Source organism: Emys orbicularis, chromosome 3 (genome assembly GCF_028017835.1).
Source record: "Emys orbicularis isolate rEmyOrb1 chromosome 3, rEmyOrb1.hap1, whole genome shotgun sequence".
In the NCBI taxonomy this organism is placed as follows: Eukaryota; Metazoa; Chordata; order Testudines; family Emydidae; genus Emys; species Emys orbicularis.
In genome coordinates, this window is record NC_088685.1 from 168,614,397 (window position 1) to 168,634,212 (window position 19,816).

The window sequence follows — 19,816 nt, forward strand, 5'->3', positions numbered from 1 at the left end:
GTACAATCCAAGCAGCTTACATGCCAGAGGCTGGGCGTGAACAGCCCAGGAGTGGGGGTTCTCACAGCATAGCAGGGTAAGGCTGGCTCCCAGAGTTGAGGACTGGCATGACCTAGCAGATCACCGGTCCAGATAACACCAGGGGAATGTCACAGGTACCTTCTATTAATATTTTAAATATTTCTTGAAAGGGATCTGCAGTGGCAGTTACTCCAATAAATGATGGCGGAAGACAATACAATGATAACGTTTGGCACCATATAATTGCAACAAGAAATCAGGCTTTGGGAAAAATCACTGTGGATAGTCAGTACACAGGTAATTAACCCATTCCATCACATTATATCATTATCATCATCAGGGTATTACTCACTTGCTTTCACTTTCACTATTTACCCTCTTCTGTGTGTCGAAAATATTTGCACAAATTTTCATGAAGAAATTGGTCACAGTACATTGTCTGCTATGGTCTGTAAATCATTGGCAATTTTAATACTAGACTCTAGGATTTTTGTCTCTCTTTATACTTCTTGATGATATGCTGCTATTATGTAAATCTATTGTAAAATGCCTTTGTAAAGCATCCTGGGGCTTGTGTAAAAGGGCACAATATAAGCATGCATAGTACTATATCTGAATCCTGGATCTAATATGTGATACAGCATCACTATTAAATTAAAGATTTATTGAAAACTTTGCATAGAAAAATAATACCCTTTCTTTTTTTAGGTTCGTCCTCAGCTACAAGTGGCAGTACCATTATTGGGGAAAACACAGGTGTTTTTGTTGGAGGACTTCCACAGGATTATACTATCCTAAGAAAGGACATGAGTGAGTATAGTTGTGTTATTCATGTGATGTATCTGAAATCCACTACACTGGGGTTGACTAACCTACCTTTTCAACACTGAGGGCTGCATTGATAATTTGCCAGGAACCCGAGGGCAGCACTTAATTTACATAATTATTTAGATAATTGTTTAATCAAAAATACATTCACACAAATTTTCTTGTATTTGCATCTTCAATGATAGAAATTGCTTTTTGGCTGAGTTCACTAGCAATATAAGCAACATTACTTCACACATATGTTGACTTATATAGGATACATACATATAAGTTAGTAACATATACATAAAGCATGTGAGCGCATTTCATATTTTATGTAGCATAAGGATTCCAAAGTACTTTTCAAAACTATAAATATATATTGTGTTGATGCAAAAACAATATTAATAAAAAATTAAGTTATATAATGTTGTCATTACAAACTTCTTTGTGCCTTTACTGAATATTAATATATCGTTACAAGTGTGCTATAGCAAAGATGCTTAGAAATAGGACAATACACATGTTTAGCTAATTATGTTAAAAACTGTTAAAGCTAATAGAAGAAATTCCAGATGTTTTCTACTTCTGTGTCCCAAGGACAAGCAAATATCAAGCAGACTTACCATATAAACATTTCTAGTAAGAAAGCTGATTGTGACAGGAATGCAGTTATGTTGTGTTATCAGAGCAATAAATCTAGAGGTAAAGTGGGGCTATACCATTTCCCTTCCCATTTTCTTTTTAAAGGAAAACCTGAGTTTAAAGCCACACAAAAATCATCTAGGAGCATAGTGTAGTAAAATCTCATTCCGTGGGCAAGTTAGTGACAGAAAGTTAAGGGAAGTGTCATTTGATTCAGAAAAATCTACAGAATCATAATTTCAGTGGTGTTGCCCTCTGTGGTGTGGCAAGGGGGGGGGCCTTACTACCTCTGGTTCCCGGCTCCAGGTCCTTTAGATGGTATAAATGTCATCAGAAAAGGGTCAAGTTGGGTATAATTGAAAAGCTCTTTCTAAGAACTCCTAAAAAATAGGCATGTTTGGACTTCTGGAAAACCGAATTTTCTTTTCCGTCAAACTTTATTAAAACTGAAAATATCTCAGAAAATAGACTGAATTAATGTTTTTCTTTTTAAGTTAGTTTTAACTCTATCTTGATCTTTCTGGCCACAAGAACAAAGGCAATTAAAGAAATGTTGCATAGTCATTAAACAAAGTACATATTCAGGAGCTGAAAGTGTCACCTAAGCCATGAACCAAGGCATGGAGCCCATGAAAAAGGGACATCTAAAAAAGCATGGAAGAGGTGTGTTTTCTTACAATTTCAGGAAAAGGAGATGGGTATATAAGACAGAAGTGAGCACCCCACACTCACCCCCTGGGCAGCAAGCACTATTTAACTCATTCTGTCCATCTCTACAAACAAACTGCCACAGACAGATAAGAAAAACAAAGACAACTCAAGAAGAAACTAGCCTAAGGAAACCTCTCCAAGACTTGAGCAGGGATTCATGAGAGAAAGTTAGCTAAAACATTGCCAAGGGATTAGATTTAAAACTTTTGTAATGATTTTGTTGGAATATTGAAATGCTGTTGTAATTTAAAAGACTAAGGCTAGGTCTACACTATGGGGGGGGGGTCGACCTAAGATACACAACTTCAGCTACGTGAATAGCGTAGCTGAAGTTGCGTATTTTCGGTCAACTTACCTGGCTGTGAGGACGGCGGCGAGTCGACCGCCGCTGCGCCGCCGTCGACTCCGCTTCCGCCTCTTGCCGCGGTGGATTTCTGGAGTCGACGGCAGAGCCATCGGGGATTGATTTTATCGCGTCTTCACTAGACGCGATAAGTCGATCCCCAATAGATCGATTGCTACCCGCCGATCCAGCGGGTAGTGAAGACGTGCCCTAACAGTTTCTCCTGTTAATAACCAAATGGTTAGTCCATGAGGAGTCAGGCTAAACATTGGTAAACAGAGAAATAGTGGTATTTAATTGAATTTAAAATTCTTAATATTGGTTAATTGGGCTGTCTCAAGACAGCTCCTTAAATGGCTTCTTATAAGTAACTGATATAAATATTTCTTCGGTTTCATAGAATTTAGTTAAAATTGCTTACTTGGCCAGCTATATACTGGCTGATTATTTATTAATAACCAACAGGTCCACCTGCTCTCTTTCACAAAGTTCTTTTGCCCGTGTATAAACATTCTTAGTTATCTAAAGATATAGTAAAGAATGGATTCACAATAATTTGGGAAAACAATATACTTTGGTATTAACTAACCAAAAGAAAAGCACACCTCAGAGGTGTGTGCTCTTAGGGATGTAATCTCTGTTCAAACTCTCCAAAGAGAGACATGCAAAATAGATTGTAGCGGAAGTAACCAGATTAACATTTGTGTTAGGTCATTTGTGGTGTTTGATGTTTTCTTTTCCTTTCTTTAACAAAAAAAGAGCTGTGATTAATAAATGTGATTATTTTGCTTGGTCTTGAGCTTCTATATGAGCCAAGCTTCTGTGTTGGCAGTAAGAGAAACAGTTGGTAAGAGCTGGCCTATCATGTCTTGGTTCTCTAAACTAAATAATTTTAGTAATTTTTAATTCAAAATTACTTGGAGTCCAACAATTTAAAACTACCCCTTTCATTCCCACAAATTGAATTGCCCAAGAACTTAACTACTGAAACATCAAGGCTGAAATGCAACAACTATTTAGCTCTGCAGCGCTGCATGCCAATATAGGACAGAAAGGTGCTTTGTCCAGTTGAAACAGTAGAGGAATGTAGAATGCAGCTACCCAAACTCAAATGTAATGAATACTTATATTTAACCAGGACACCGGACATAACACCCTACTCATGCAAAATTGCAATGGGTTCTTGAATGTCTACAAGTAAGTGAGGCCTGGTCTACACTACGGAGTTAGGTCAAATTTAGCTGCGTTAGGTCGATTTAAAAATGAATGCTTCCACACAACAAACCCCATTCCGTCGATCTAAAGGGCTCTTAAAATCGACTTCTGTACTCCTCCTGGCGAGGGGAGTAGCGCTAAAATCGACTTTGCTGGGTCAGGTTTGGGATAGTGCGGATGCAAATCGACGGTATTAGCCTCCAGGAGCTATCCCAGAGTGCTCCATTGTGACTGCTCTGGACAGCACTTTGAACTCCGATGCACTAGCCAGGTACATAGGAAAAGCCCTGGGAACTTTTGAATTTCATTTCCTGTTTGGTCAGCGTGGCGAACTCAGCAGCACAGGTGACCATGCAGTCCCCCCAGAATCGTAGAGCGTAGAATGTTTCTACACTCCCCCTATCATCTCTGTCCCTGAGGTTATCGCAGATTAGAAGGCAAAAAAACGCACTTGCGATGACATGTTTTCCGAGCTCATGCAGTCCTCCCGCACTGATAGGGCACAGCTTAATGCATGGAGGCATTCATAGACTCATTAGACTTTAAGGTCAGAAGGGACCATTATGATCATCTAGTCTGAGCTCCTGCACAATGCAGGCCACAGAATCTCATCCACCCACTCCTGTAACAACCCCCTAACCTATGTCTGAGTTATTGAAGTCCTCAAATCATGGTTTAAAGACCTCAAGGTGCAGAGAATCCTCCAGCAAGTGACCCGTGCCCCACGCTGCAGAGGAAGGCGAAAAACCTCCAGGGCCTCTGCCAATCTGCCCTGGAGGAAAATTCCTTCCCGACCCCAAATAAGGCGATCAGTTAAACCATGAGCATGTGGGCAAGACTCACCAGCCAGCACCCAGGAAAGAATTATCTGTAGTAACTCAGATCCCACCCCATCTAACATCCTATCACAGACCATTGGGCATATTTACCTGCTAATAATCACAGATCAATTAATTACCAAAATTAGGCTATCCCAGTGGCAGAGGCCAGGAAAGAATTAAGTGAGTGCGAAGAGCGGAGGCAGGACGCGATGCTGAGGCTAATGGGGGAGCAAATGGACATGATGAAGCGTCTGTTGGAGCTTCAGGAAAGCCAACAAGAGCACAGATCCCCGCTGCATCCACTGTATAACCATCTACCCTCCTCCCCATGTTCCATAGCCTCCTCACCCAGATGCCCAAGAACGCGGGGGGTCAGGGAAGGCTCTGGGCACCCAGCCATTCCACTCCAGAGGATGGCCCAAGCAACAGAAGGCTGTCATTCAAACAGTTTGATTTTTACTGTGGCTACAATAAGCAATGTGGCCTTGCCCTTCCCTCCTCCCACCCCCCACCCGGGCTACCTTGTCTGTTATCTCATTTTTTTTAATTAATAAAGAAAGAATGCATGGTTTCAAAACAATAGTTACTTTATTTCGAAGGGGGGAGGGTGGTTGGCTTACAGGGAATTAAAATCAACAAAGGGGGCGGGTTTGCATCAAGGAGAAACACACACAACTGTCACACCGAAGCCTGGCCAGTCATGAAACTGGTTTTCAAAGCCTCTCTGATGCGCAGCGCGCCTTGGTTTGCTCTTCTAATCGCCGTGGTGTCTGGCGCGAAACTATTGTCTGCCATTGCTTTCACGGAGGGAGGGGCGACTGACGACATGTACCCAAAACCACCCGTGACAATGTTTTTGCCCCATCAGGCATTGGGAGCTTAACCCAGAATGCGCTTAGTGTGGACATATGCAATCGACTGTATAAAATCAATTTCTAAAAATCGACTTCTATAAAATCGACCTAATTTCATAGTGTAGACATACCCTGAGACTTTTTCACATCTCATCCAAAATAAAGTAAGTCTAGCGGTAGGGTGACTCCTAACACAATGTTCAGTAATTATTCCAGTACCGGAGCATAGGAAACAATGCTAGACTACAGTGTTTTCACCAGCTTTAATTGTTATCCATCTATCTAGATAATTTAGGTACTTATATGGCCCTCATTATTGTAGTATCTGAGTTCCTCACAGTTTTGCTGTATTTATCCTTCAACACCGCTGTGTAGGGGGTTCGGAAGTACTGTCATGCCCATTTTACAGGTGGAGAACTGAGAAGACTTTTAGATCACACAGGAAGTCTCTGATGGATCAGGTTACTGAAGTCAGATCTCCCGGGTCTCAGTCTGGTGCCACTGGACCATACTATTTCTCTTAATTGCTTATGTACTTGAATTTTTATTGCCTTACTTCATACACCTGCATACAAAGCACATTATACTATGAGCAGTGGAACACAATGAAGTGGCTAAATGGGTTACTTATTATCTATTTCGATAAGGACCTGGGTATATTTCACCTATGCAGTCCGCAGTTTGGACCTCTATTGTAATAATTTGCACTTTCCTCACATGGCTGTGTCCATATGCAAGGAGAGTGCAGATTACACACACTGCAATTTTACCGCTGTTTAAAATCCTCCTTACTCTTAGAGTCTAAGAAGTGACTATGTAAAAATGGTATTCTGGGATTTCATATTTGTTGTGTCTCAGTGACTCCATATCATGTTTGCTCAGTTTACAAGTAAAAAGATGTTTTTCCTAACTGACAGCACTGGGATCTCTAAGTCAAACAGTGTTTACAGCACCATCAGTAGTAAAGACTTAGGACTTAGTTGACAGCTTCCTTTCATGGTGTGCTGCCTGGAGTAGACTTCAGCTCATTCTCTTGTCGTCGTGTTAATTCTGCAGGGTTTACAGGAATCAAAAGTAGCACAAACTTACTTTTGTCATTAAACATCCAGTTATAACACAGGAGGGCAAATTCTGTCCCCTCCTGAGAAGCTGCAGAGGGCTCTTTGGCAGTGCAGCCAATGTAGTTATGCTACTTAATGTGAGGCTGGATATCAGGGAGCACACAAGAGGGTAGCACCTCTCCACATTGTGGAGTCTTGTTCCATACGTATGCCCAGCAATGCAGCACACAGGGAATGGGGGGAGGGATCCATGAGTGCATGTAGGTATTACATAAAAACCAACAAAAAACTCAGCAAGTGCATGGAATTAGTAAACCAAAAAGCTTCCACTTCCTGTGTCTTTATTTCAATTTACCAAAAACATGCATCCATAGTCTTTAAGGAATTGGTTCAGACAATCATCCCAGGTGTCTGCCTCAGAATCCCATGTAACTCAAAAGGACTGTGCAAACAAACTAATCAGAGTGGGTTTACGTATATATATTTTTCAGGAGAGGGCCATCAGTAAAACCTGCCTTATTACAGATTCCTCTCCAGTTAGGAAAAATGGATGTGTACAATCTCTTATTTCCCAACATGTCTTTCCCCAGCCAGGGCTACCAAGAAACCCCATTCACCTGTATTTCTTAGAGATATTGGATAGGAACTACCCTGTCCGTTGTACTGAGTGGAGAGGGGAGTTTGAGCCCATACTGCTCAGGAAACTCTGATTTTGGGGTTCAAAGCCAGATTCAGAAACAGTGGCTTCTATGAGACCACATCTTTCCCTCCACTGGTTGCATCCTCTTCCTCGTGGTATTTCTAAGAAGTAAAACCTGAAATGGAGGAGGGCTAATTTAGAAGGATTCCCTTAGAATCCTCATGGGGCATGTACATGCTGTTGCATCCATATGGGCTACTTTTGCTGTTGATCTGAAGGAGCCTCCATGAAGCAGTTCAGCAAGTTCAGAATCCTCCCAGGCCAAAGAGTGGTGGCTGCTCCCCTAATGGCTGGCCAGGCACTAGAGTCTGGATTTGACCCAGGGAGGCAATCCATAAAGAGATTGATATTTATATACATATATACCTCTCCATCTGTGTGTGAAGTATGATATGTATGCATATTTGTCTTTATTTTAATATCTGGTGGTTCATTTCCTAAATGATATGTTCACTTTTGCAGGGATGAAGACAATAATCCAGAAAGGTTTTGTGGGGTGTCTCAGTGATGTGTTTTTGAAAAAAAAACACAATCCCTATGAAAATTGGGAACCTTTAGAATGGCAGGATGCTGAAGAGCAAAACAACGTCTATCACAGTTGGGAAGGGTGTCCCACTGTCCTTATGGAAGGAGCACATTTTCTTGGCAAAGGTAAAATAGTATATTATATAGTGGACCTATCAATTCTCAAATTGAATAAATTACCACACCTGTATTTCAATTGTCCTCTTTTTAAACACATTCTTACTTACACAGGGTTATTTTCAGCTGGGCTAAGGCTTAGCTTCTGTGTTTACAAGAGCAATTCATGCCCACAGAATGAATTACAGTCAGCAAGAGGTGCAGCTGCTTGAGATGCACACACATTTACTACAATGAAATATTTTGCAGGTGCTGATTGTGCCTACGAAGGGAGAGGGCACACCTACTGAATATTAACACAAAATACCGTGATGCATCGATGGAACACCATGATGCAAAAATCACAATGAAGTATTAGGTTGTTGCACTGTTTCTCCTTCCTGGGTTTTTGCTCCATTTGATGATGTGTGGCTTTACAAGGCTGAATGACACTGTTCTAGAACATCAACGCAGCATCCTCTGTTAGAATTCTATAAATGACTGTGCAATGCAGCATCTTTCCTTACTTTTGATTTCTGCTTTGATTTATTTATTTTAAAAACATGTTATTTTGTCTTTCAAGGGTTCCTGGAACTCCATTCGGATATTTTTCATGGTGGACTCGACTTTGAGATCTCCTTTAAATTTAGAACAGACCAACTGAATGGATTACTTCTGTTTGTTTACAACAAAGAAGGGCCAGATTACCTTGCAGTAGGTTCAGAAATGAATTATTACACATATTTTTTTCAGATACCTTGTATGAGATTTTCTTGTTACTGTCTCTCCCTAAAATCACTATCATTTGTTGTTTTTTATTTTTTCAAACAATGTAATCTTATATTTATATGTTCACCAAATACCAATCTGTACAGCATTTTAAAATGTATAGCAAAAGGGTTGAAAAGAAAAAAATATAATTCATGTATATATTTTAAATAAGAAAAAAATCAATATGTCACATACACTGCAACATCTTCTACTGGATTGTAAGCAATTAGAATCAGTTAGAGATGGAAAAGACCTATATTAAGTCCATTCCCTTGACAGTGTGGAATTATTCTCTTTTGTATATTTACATGACAAGGACTTTATCCAGGTCAGTTTAACTATCTCAAGTTCCAAGAGTTCCATCACATCCCTAAGGAAACTGTTCCACGCCCTAATAGATCATCATAATCAGGATTTTTTTTTCTTATTAGCAATAATTTTCCATTTTTAATAGGAATATAAGAATTGTCACACTGGATCAGACTAATGGACCATTTTAGTCCAGTATCCTATCTCCAACAGTGGCCTATATCACATGCTTCAGAGGAAGGTGTGGGGGGAAAAACCTGCAGTGGGCAGCTATGGAATTATCTGACTATAGAGAAGTTTTCTTCCTAACCTCCAATAGGTAGAAGCTGGTTTATGTGGTGAAGCATTACTTCTTTTTCAAAACTCTGTTTGGGATTTTTTTAGTCCAGTCCTTTAGTCTTGTTAAACTCTTCAGTTCTACAGGTAAATTGTGTATTGTGAGAAACACTATTTCCTTTTATTATTTTTAAATGTACTGCCTTTCAATTTTATGAAATTTCTCCTTGTTCTTGTATTATGAACGAAAGTTATCAGAAGAGCCCAATCCAATTCCTGCACACCATAATTAATTTTATACCTATAACATGTCCCTTATTTGTTTCCTCTGTACAGTAAAACCTCCCCAATCTCTTCAGTTCTCTTGATAGAGAAGTTTTTTATGTCTCTAGTCATTTACATTGGCATCTACATCTATGTACATCTATGAACTTCCTTTATCTCTGCTATATCCTTTTTCACATAGAGCGACCAGAACTGAACAAAGATGCCTTTTTGCCATGCTCCCTTATTTATTTATTATTTGTATTTCTGTATCTTTGTTTTTAAATGTTAATGTCACAGTCGTGGGTTTTGGTACCTTTACTTCTCCAAGGATGTTGAACTTAGTTTCATTGTGGTTGCTGTTACTTGGCCGCTCAACTACAGTTACTTCTTGAATCAACCCCTGTTTGTTATATGGGATTAGGTTGAGAATGATCTCTTCTTTTAGCTGTTCCAAGAAGTGGTCATTTAAGGTGACAATAAATTGCTTCACTATACCTTGTCCCATTGTTATATTTAACCAATTTATATATAGGAAGTTTACATCACCCATTATTATTGTTTTATTAGCTTTTGTTGCCCCCTTGATCTGTCTCAACATGGTTCATTCAGTATCCTTTTCCTTATCTGGAGGCTGGTAGTATAATCCTACTCATATGTTTGTATTTTCATGACTTGGACTTTGTATCCATACAGTTTCAACTATGTGGATCTTTCCACTCAGAATTATCTCACTAGATTCTAGGGATTCTTTTTGGGGTGTTGTGCTATTCCTCACATCTCTATGATCCAATCTACCCTCCTTGTATAGTTTTATATCCAGACATTACAGTATCATATTAATTTTTGTCATTCCATCATTTCACTAATGCCTGTTATGTATCATTGCCAGACATTCTAATTCACCTGTTTTTGCTTTAAACTTCTGGCATTCATTATATAAGTCTTTATATTTTGTGAGCAGGTATCTGGTTTTTATCTAACTCCTTAGTTGGACATTTGTTGATCTGTCAGAGTTTACTTGTCTGATCCCAACCCATCCCTGCTCCAGTTCAGCTATAATTTCTGTCCCGTCCTTCATCCCTAGCAGATATGTTTGCCTGACCTGTGAACTCCTCTGCCCCATCAGCTTTCCCCCAGCTCCTGGTTTAAACAGCTCCAAAACCTTATTAATTTTCATTGCCAGAAGTCTGCCTAATTTCATTCTATTGCTCCAATTCATTATCTATGTAACAGTGCTGCCCAGAGGATGCCATCAGGATTATGGCTCCAGTGTGTCACACTGCACTAACTAGGGCTCAGTCCTGCAAACACTTTTGGGTAGGTAAATTTACCCACTTTACCCACATGCTCAAGTATTTGCAGGTTTGGGGTCACACAATCCCTGCCATAAAGATGATAATCTAAGAAATTATATTGTAAAATCCTTTGGGCAGGTGCTGTCTTTGTATAGCACCGAGAACAATGGGTCTTGGTCTGTCCCTACCGACCTGAGGTGCTATGGTAACACAAATAATTAATAATAATAATTAATAATATATCCGCTTGTATTAAACTAAATATTTCTTCTCCGTCCTTAATGTTTACCAAGTCTATTATGTGTAGACTGTTACCATATTTTCTAGAGAGACAAGACTGGTGAGGTAATATCTTTTATTGGACCAACTTGTATTGGTGAGAGAGACAAGCTTTCAAGCTACACGGAGCTCTTCCTCCAGTCTGGGAAAGATACTCTGGGAGTGTCACAGCTAAATGCAAGATCAAACAGATAGTTCAGCATACGTAGGTAGCACATATTCAGAGAGACCATTCAAGGTGATGTGGCCTATTAACACCCCGGTAGTCATAGGTCAAAAAGAAGGGTTAGTGGGTTACAGATTGTTGAAATAAGCCATAAATCCAGTGTCTTTATTAAGGATATGATTTTTAGTGTCAAGCAAAGTTATGAATTTAAGCTCCCAGGCTCATGTTATGAAAGTTCCTTTGAGGATGAGCACTGATAGGTCAGATATAGAGTGATCACTTTGTGAAAAGTGCTCACCCAGGTGTGATGTGGTGTTTGTCTTTTATCATTTACCTGTGTGAATTCACCTGAGAGTGCAGTGATTGTCTGGTTTCACCCACATAGTTGTTATTGGGGCATTTAGTGACCTGGATGTGGTACACCACGTGTTGTGACAGGCGTGTGTAGGACCCATAGATCTTGAAAAGTGTGTTATGGGAGGTGTTGATCATTGTAGCAGTGGAGATATGTCTGCATGTTTTGTATGTGTTGTTCTGGGAGGGTCTGTTGCCGCTTTGAATTTGAGCTTGCTTGTGATGATGAGCTTGGAGAGTTGGGGGGTTGTTGCTAGGCCAGAAGAGGGATTCAGGAAAGATTTCTTTCAGGATTCAGTCCCCATTGAATATGAGTTGTAGTAGTTTGATGATACACCGTACGGGTTCCAATGTGGGATGGTAGGTGACAACTAGGGGTGTGCAGTTTGAATCAGACAATCACTATGCTCTTGAATGAATTCACGGGAAAATGATAAAAGAGAAAAACACCATATCACCTGTGGATGAACACTTCTCAGAAAGAGATCGGATATGGAGTGATCAATCATTGTTCACCCTCAAAGTAAACCTGCACAACACTTTCAAAAGATGAGCCTGGGAGCTTAAATTCATAACTTTGCTAGTCACTAACAATCATAGACTGAATAGAGACACTGGATTTATGGTTTATTACAACAATCTACAACCCATAACAACCCCACCCCCAATCCTCCCCTCCCTATGACTGGAGGAGTGTTAAAGGGCCACTTCACCTTGAATGGTCCCTTGAAATATGTATCATCTACTTATGCTAAACCATTTGTTCCAGCTTGTGTCTAGCTGTGACACCCTAAGGCCTTGTCTACACTACTGCTTAAGTCAATGTAAGTGATGTCGCTCAGGGTGTGAAAAAAACACTTCCCAGAGTGACCTAACTTATATTGACTTAACACAGTATCTGCACCGCGCTATGTTGGCAGGAGACGCTCTCCAGCAACATAGCTTCCGCCTCTCATTGAGGTGGATTAATTACGTCGATGGGAGAGTGTGCTCCTGTCAACATAGCGCATCTTCAGCAGATGCGCTGAATTTACGCCACTCCATCAATCGCAGCGGCGCTCATTTAGTGCGGAAATGAAGACAAGCCCTGAGTTGGGTTTTGCGGACCTGAAGAAGACTCAAAAGCTTCTCTCTCTCACCACCAGAATTTGGTCCAGTAATATCTCTCTAATATTGTCTCTCTAACATCCTGGGACCAACATAGCTACAACAACACTGCACACATCATATTTGCTGTCAGTTGTCATTTCACTCACCGATATGTATTTAAAACTTTTTTCTCTTTCCTCTTTAAACTTCTGTCATAAATTAGAAAACAGCAACAAAAAGCACTTTGTGTTGATTTTTAGGATATTTCTAATTTACAAATGAAACAGCAACTAAATGGACTTATTCCCAATTTTAAATTTAATTTTGGGTATTATGCTTGCCCCCTGACCGTTTTTGTTCCTTTACAGCCACATTTTCTTATTTTTAAGTGTTTTTCTTTCTCCCTTTATGTGGAAGTCCCACAGAAATAGATAAAAATGATTATCTGATTATAAAGAGGAAATGACTGTACAAAAAGCACTGTCAAATACACAAAGTAAGCAAAGAGAAAAATAATTTCCCCCTCTAAAGTCACTTTCCGTTTTAGTCAACGTAGGTGTTACAACTCAGTTGGTTATTACTGCACTGAAATGTGTGGTTGAATATGTTTCCCTGCCTCCATTAGCAATTTTCATCTCACCTCATCCCCTCACCTCAAGGAGTGCTATGTGCAGAGTACATTTTCTAGTCTCTTGCAGTCCGATGTTACAAACACACATAAGGATGTCAGAAGTGTTCTCTGTGTATTTAAGCTCACACAAAAAAGTTAACACTGAGTGGAAGTGAGGTTTATAGCACACTGCTCGTAAATGATGGTGCTGTCGTTGGGAGCCTTGATCAGAACAAACTTGCACTGGAAAATAGGTTAGAAGTCACAGCACTTTGCCAACTTCTCTATGGGCAGATAATTCCCTAGCTGCCCACTGCAGTTTTTTCCCCCGCACCTTCCTAGGTCTCATTACAAAATGGCGTATGCCATGTTGTAGTTGCTGTTGTGTCAGCCAGAAAAGTGAGTGAGCTTCAAACATTTCTGGCTGAACCACATTATATGACATTGCACAGGACAAGGTGATACTCAGCCCCCACTCCTTTCTAGGGTGACCAGATCACACAGGTGAAATATCGGGGGTGGGGGCGGAGAAAAAAAAAGCCGCCCCCTCCACCCCCCGCACCAGCATGCCTCCGCTCCGTCTCCACTTCCCCCCTCCCTCCAGTGGAAACCCCCCCCCAAAAAAACGGCCGCCCGAGCTCCACGCCCTGCCCCCCCACCAGCTTGCCTCCACTCCGTCTCCACCTCCCCCCTCCCTCCAGCAAGCCTGGGAGGGAGGGGGAGGAGGAGGAATGCAGCATGCTTGGGGAAGAGGCGGGGCAGGGCGGGGATTTGGGGAGGGATCCAATGGGGGATGGAGGGGGTGGAGTCAGGGCGGGGGGGCGCGAGCCCCCTCCGGGCTCCGCTCCGCCTGTGAGCAGAGGCAAAATATCGGGACAATTCGCGTCCCGACCGAAGGTAGGTCGGGACACGGGACAAATAAGCAAATATCGGGACAGTTCCGATAGAATTGGGACGTCTGGTCACCCTACTCCTTTCATTCCTAATGTGGTCTCAGAATTTCGTCTAAAGCAGTCAGTCAACCTGCCTGTCTTCTTCTTGAAGCCATACTCTGCACTGGGAGAAAAGAAACTACATACACTAGATGTATCTAGGGCTTTGCTTTATTATACTGCCAGGAACAAACTGTTCAGACTGTCACCATATCTATTTCTAGCCACAGCTGGGCGTTCTAAAGGTCAGGCCATTTCATCAACAAGAATATAGAAATGGATTACACAGTGTAGCTCACTGTGTTACCAACTAGCTGCTGTACTTCTCCCACTGAACATCAAGACTCCCCCCACCACAGAACAAACATCCTCCACCTGCTTCAGGAATGTGCTAACGTCAGAAGTCTGTAAGGCGGCAATGTGGAATAACCTACTGACCTTTGTCAAGCACTATACCTGCACCTTAGCTGCTAGGTCATATGCCAAGTTCAGGAGAGGAGTACTTCAATCACTGTTTGACTGATGCAGCTGAAATTCTTCATTCCCATCCTTCTGAGGTTTACTGCTTGCCAGTCACCTACAGTAGGTTTCACACTGACTCATACTCAAAGACAAAAGCACAGTCACTTACAGTAACTGTGGTTCTATGCTGTAGTCAGTGTCAATCCCATGACCTGTCCAGTGTCCCTTCTTTTTGGAGTCTTCATCTACCCAGAGTTTAAAATTATGACGTCATTGAGGGAATGTCATAGCCACTCCACCCTTTGTGCCCTCACATGGGAACATCAGGAGGCACAGGGTGCATTTGCCGCCTCAACTGACACAGCTGTTCAAAAGACCCCAGATATTACACAAATGAGATGCATGTGATCCACACTGACTACAGCATCTTGAAGAACCACATTTATTGGTTAGCATTTTTTGGACACTTGGAGTAATTGTTACTAAAATGCAATCAAAATATAAATACTTTAAAGTGAGATATCATTGGTATTCTCTATTTCTCAAAAAGATACATCTTTTTCCAAAAGAATTTTAAAGATGTATATTTTTATAGATCTATCTTTATATTTTATATTTTATCTTTATATTTTAAAATCTTATGTCACTTAAGATTTTGGCTTGGAAAATGAAATGTATTTTCTGTGGGCTTATACTTTGTTGTTTTTTGTTTTTGTTTTTTTATTTTATTTTTTAATTTTTTAATTTTTTTTTGTATTCACAACTACCATATTTTAAATTATCAGTGTTCTGTACTAGCCAATTTGGAATCTCAAAACATACTTGCTGGTGCATCTCAGACAATCAGGATTAAACAATTTGGCAGTAAAGCATATGGAAACTTTACTTCCACAATGAAAATTTAGGTAAAATATATTCATATTTCAAAATTGATATATTAATCTATAAAATACATACAGAAACAATTATTTGAGAGATATAAAACAATAAAGATGAAATATGGAATCAATATGTTATTGTTCAAATTTGAAATTGCATTCACTAGATAATTAAAAGGAGCTTAATCAGGTCTGACATTTAATTTCCTTATTGTCATGTCACATTTTTCCAAAAATTAAATTGACAGAAGAAAATGGTGTTTTGTCATTTTCAAAAAAGTCAAATAGAAATAGTCCTACTTTAAGCTGTTCTTTTCTTTTCAGTCAATTATGCTGCTGTTGATACTGAAGTCCTAAATAGGTTTCAAAAAAATAGAATTTTTTTGTTACATGTCAAATTGTGTCATTAATTGATAGAAGTGTACTTGCTACAGTTGTTATATCCTATGTTAACAATTGTATTGTCATTACAATTACTTGAAGGAAAAATATTTTTGTACCTTTCCTTCAGTTGAATGTCTTAAATGTCAGTAACACATTGCCCTTTTCCTCCTCTGTGGCTGTCATTTTTGAAACCTTTCTTTTATTTTAAAATACAGGCTGAACTGAAGAGTGGAATTCTGAGCTTCCTGTTAAAAACGGGCACTGTTTTTACACAAGTGGCTCTCTGGGCGGGGCTGTCCTATTGTGATGGAAACTGGAAGAGAGTAGCTGTGAAGAAGGAAGGCTCAAGAGTTTCTGCAAGTATGAATGAATTGACAGAGCATGTTTTGGAACCCCGTGCTCAGCAACTGAAAGTAAACTCTCCAGTCTATGTAGGGGGAATCCCCTCTGAGCTACAGAATTTCTATAAAGAACTAGGATTAGAACAAGGTAAGGAAATCCAAGGGAAATCCAGCATTGCAGGAACAGGTGTTAGTAATTCTGTAGACAGCTGTCTTTGCTCTGAGATGGTACTAAATGTATTCACCAGTACAGTGTTAGGGGGCATTTAAACAATGTAGTATTTTTTCAAGTCTAAAGGGGAAATACAGATGTTCTCCCTACTGTTGTTATTGTCCCATGTTTCTGCTAACATTTCCATCTGTCCACCCCATCTAGCTAAACTTCTTGCTCCAAGCCTAACGTCTCAAAGGTCACTTAGATCTCACCTGCCCCTTAGCTTGCCTGCAAAGTCAAGATGTTTGCATCCTAATTTACATATCAGTTGTTCCTGATCAGAGCTGTTAGCTCAGGGTACGTCTGCCCTAGCACTTTTGTTGGTATAACTTATATTGCTTAGGGGTGTGAAAAAACACCCCCCCTCCCCCGAGCGACACAAGTTACACTGACAGAAGCGCTGGTGTGGACAGCACTATGTCAACGGAAGATGCTCTCCTGCCGACGTTGCTACACCTGTCACTGGGGACATAAAGTGGCTACATGCGAGATCTTACAGTGGTGCAGCTGCATCGGTCCAGCTGTACCGCTGTAAGGCCTCTAGTGCAGATGTGGCCTTAGGTAGAATATGGGCTTGTCTACTCGTAAAATGCTGCAGAAGCGCAGCTGCAATTCAGTGAAGACACTCCCTATACTGATGGGAGGGGTTCTCCCATTGAAGTAGGTAATCCAGCTCTCCAAAATGGCGTACTTAATTCTTCCATCAACTTAATGCTTGCTACGCTGAGGGTTAGGTCAGTTTAATTACGTTGTTCAGGGGTGTGGGTTTTTCACTAGACCTAAGTTAAGCTTGGGCTGTCTGTGCCCTTTTAGTATATTGACATCTTCAAGAGGCAAATGTTATAATTCCCTAATTTCCCTTAGCAGTACCCCAATTCTGCATGACTTGTAGGTAGACACCAGATCATAAGCCTTTGGGTAAAAGAAGTATCACCCATGTAGAATCCAGTGAGGGTGCTTTATCTTGCTGTCTTCTAGGCAATAGACATAGTATAAAAATAAATCTTACAGTCTAAGTAGTGTATATATAATTATATCAATTAAATGTTATATGAACCCTAAATGATCACTCCTATTTTTGTACACTATCAAAATCCTCCCACCCTTCTGATGTCTTAAGCAGTCTTTCAGATCAGCTGCATCAGAAAAATGAGACGTGCTAACTTCAGCTGCACAGGCAGAAAAGCTAAATCTTCAAGAGAGATTTTCACAGCACTCCACCCACACAAGTCCCCGCCATAATCTGGAAAGATAACACACTCAACCAGTGAAACACAAGATAGGCACATTAGATCACTGGAATGCTCTCCATTGAGTAGGACACGGCTATATGTAGCAGCTACTGGGAGCTGATTAATCATTTCACAGGCATTGCTAGAGGTAGTTACAGAATTTTGTATGCAGTGAATACTTTAAATGAGATTTTCTGGATCAGCCAGTTGTACCTGGTACAGAACAAGGAGGAGGGGGAGACAAAGGTACTTCAACTCACCTTTGTGCTCCCTACCCCCGTCCCAGTTCTGGGACAGGCTTAATCTCTAGTGTAAAACAGAGTAGCCTTTCTTTGCTCTGTTCAGCACTGAGTTATCTGTGGCCCTTGGTCAGGGACCATCTGGATGCAAAATGCCTGCAACATGGCCATAAACCAACCTGCCCCCGCCCCGTGAATTTTGGCCTCTACCTTTTTTTTTCTTTTTCTTTTGTTTGTTTGTTTTGTTTAACAAGGTCTTTGCAAATAAACCGTTATTTATGAAGCTATTCATTATTCATAATTTATTTTAATCTATCATAAACAATCAAATGGTAGTCAGTAGATTATATGTGAATTGTCTAATATTGGTATTCAGTGTTGAACATCTCAAGTGGGGTAAATACATGTGTTGATGTTGAATATTATAAGTTGTAAATTAGGCAGACAATTTTTCAAGCTTTATGAATTCACAGATATGGAAAGGTTCAAATCAACCCAAAGCACTAGGATTCACAAGTAATTAATACATGTTCTTTCTAGTATTCAGTAGCTGTAGGCATCATAATACATTATAACCTACCCCAGACCCTATGCACATCATTTTTCTGTCCAAAAAGGATTATCCATTATTCATGTCCCATTAATGCTATATTTTACCAGATGGTATCACTTCTGAATTGATGCACTCCCAATTCCTGTAGTCAAGGGATCTATGAACAATTAATCTAGGGCCAAACATTATTAAAGGTGAGTGTCTAAAGTATATGTTTAGGCACCTAAGTAAATTTGGTCTGATTTTCAGAAGTGCTGGATCCTCACTGACTTGAGATGGGAACAAGCCACCTATTTAGGTGCCCAAATGTGGATTGAAATGAGCATCTTTCAGCACCCATGTTTGAAAATATTGGTCTATATTCATATTTTTAACTTGTTTGACTTTATCATGTTCCCAACTGTAGCCTATCAGTGTGACCAATAGGAATTAGAGTATGTGACATTTTGGTGATCACGAGGAACAGTAAAGGGCTTTGTCACTGCCTGCCCTGTAAGCTCGGGGTGTGTTAATGCTGTACAGCTTTGGTTCAGATCCTTGACACCAGTAGCCTGCCCACAAGCACAAAGTCTCATCTTGCAGGATGACACCAATAGCCCATCTAGTCTCAAGTCTCCCCAGATTCATCCTTCCTGAGTTCTTAACTACTAGGCATTTGGACTTTTCTCCTCTGATTTGTCACCCCTGAAGATGTGAAACCAGCCGCCCAGATACCAGCTTACTTTGGCCCCCATGTTCCACTCAGTTTGTACAACACAGACCTGCTTGGGGTAAAAATAAACAAAAGGTTTATTTAATAGAAAAAACACAGATTCAAAGATGAAGTGGTGAGGGAGAGCAAATGTATACAAGTTATACAGCAAATAGACATAAAGACATAACCTCGAGCTTTACACTTCCATATTGGATAAAATCCCTTTTCTAATACAAGTTACTGGCTGCCTTTGAACAGTTTCCCAGCATATCCCCTAACTATAGCAGGGATCCAGCATTTCACAGACAGCTTCCTGCCCAGAGGCTGTTCCTCAGTTTCTGGATGCAAAACCTTAGGCACAAGCTTGCTTTTAAAAGGCTTCCCACCCCCTTCCTCTCAGGGCTTATCTACACTGTAGAGACTGCAGCTGTAGGGTTCTCCCATCAGCACAGGTAATCTACCTCCCTGAGAGGCGGTATCTAGGTCAAGGGGAGAATTCTCCTGTTGACATAGAACTGTCTACACTGGGGGTTAAGTCAGTTTAACTGTGTCACTCAGGGGTGTGGATTTTTCACACCCTTGAGCAATGTGGTTATATTGACCTAATTTCCTAGTGTGGACCAGGCCTCAGTCCATGGTGACTCATGTATATTCCGCGTGTGGAAACCCTGT

At 40.5% G+C, this 19,816-nt stretch overlaps 1 protein-coding gene across 1 annotated transcript in view; it reads left to right on the top strand.

Moving 5' to 3' along the window:
* Positions 1–19,816, top strand: part of USH2A (usherin) — a 578,278-nt gene that overhangs the window by 208,535 nt on the left and 349,927 nt on the right. The window contains exons 22-26 of the mRNA XM_065401740.1: positions 192–318; positions 730–831; positions 7,641–7,829; positions 8,383–8,513; positions 16,087–16,360. Of these exons, the coding sequence (XP_065257812.1) occupies positions 192–318; positions 730–831; positions 7,641–7,829; positions 8,383–8,513; positions 16,087–16,360 (823 nt within the window). The remainder of the gene's footprint in view (positions 1–191; positions 319–729; positions 832–7,640; positions 7,830–8,382; positions 8,514–16,086; positions 16,361–19,816) is intronic.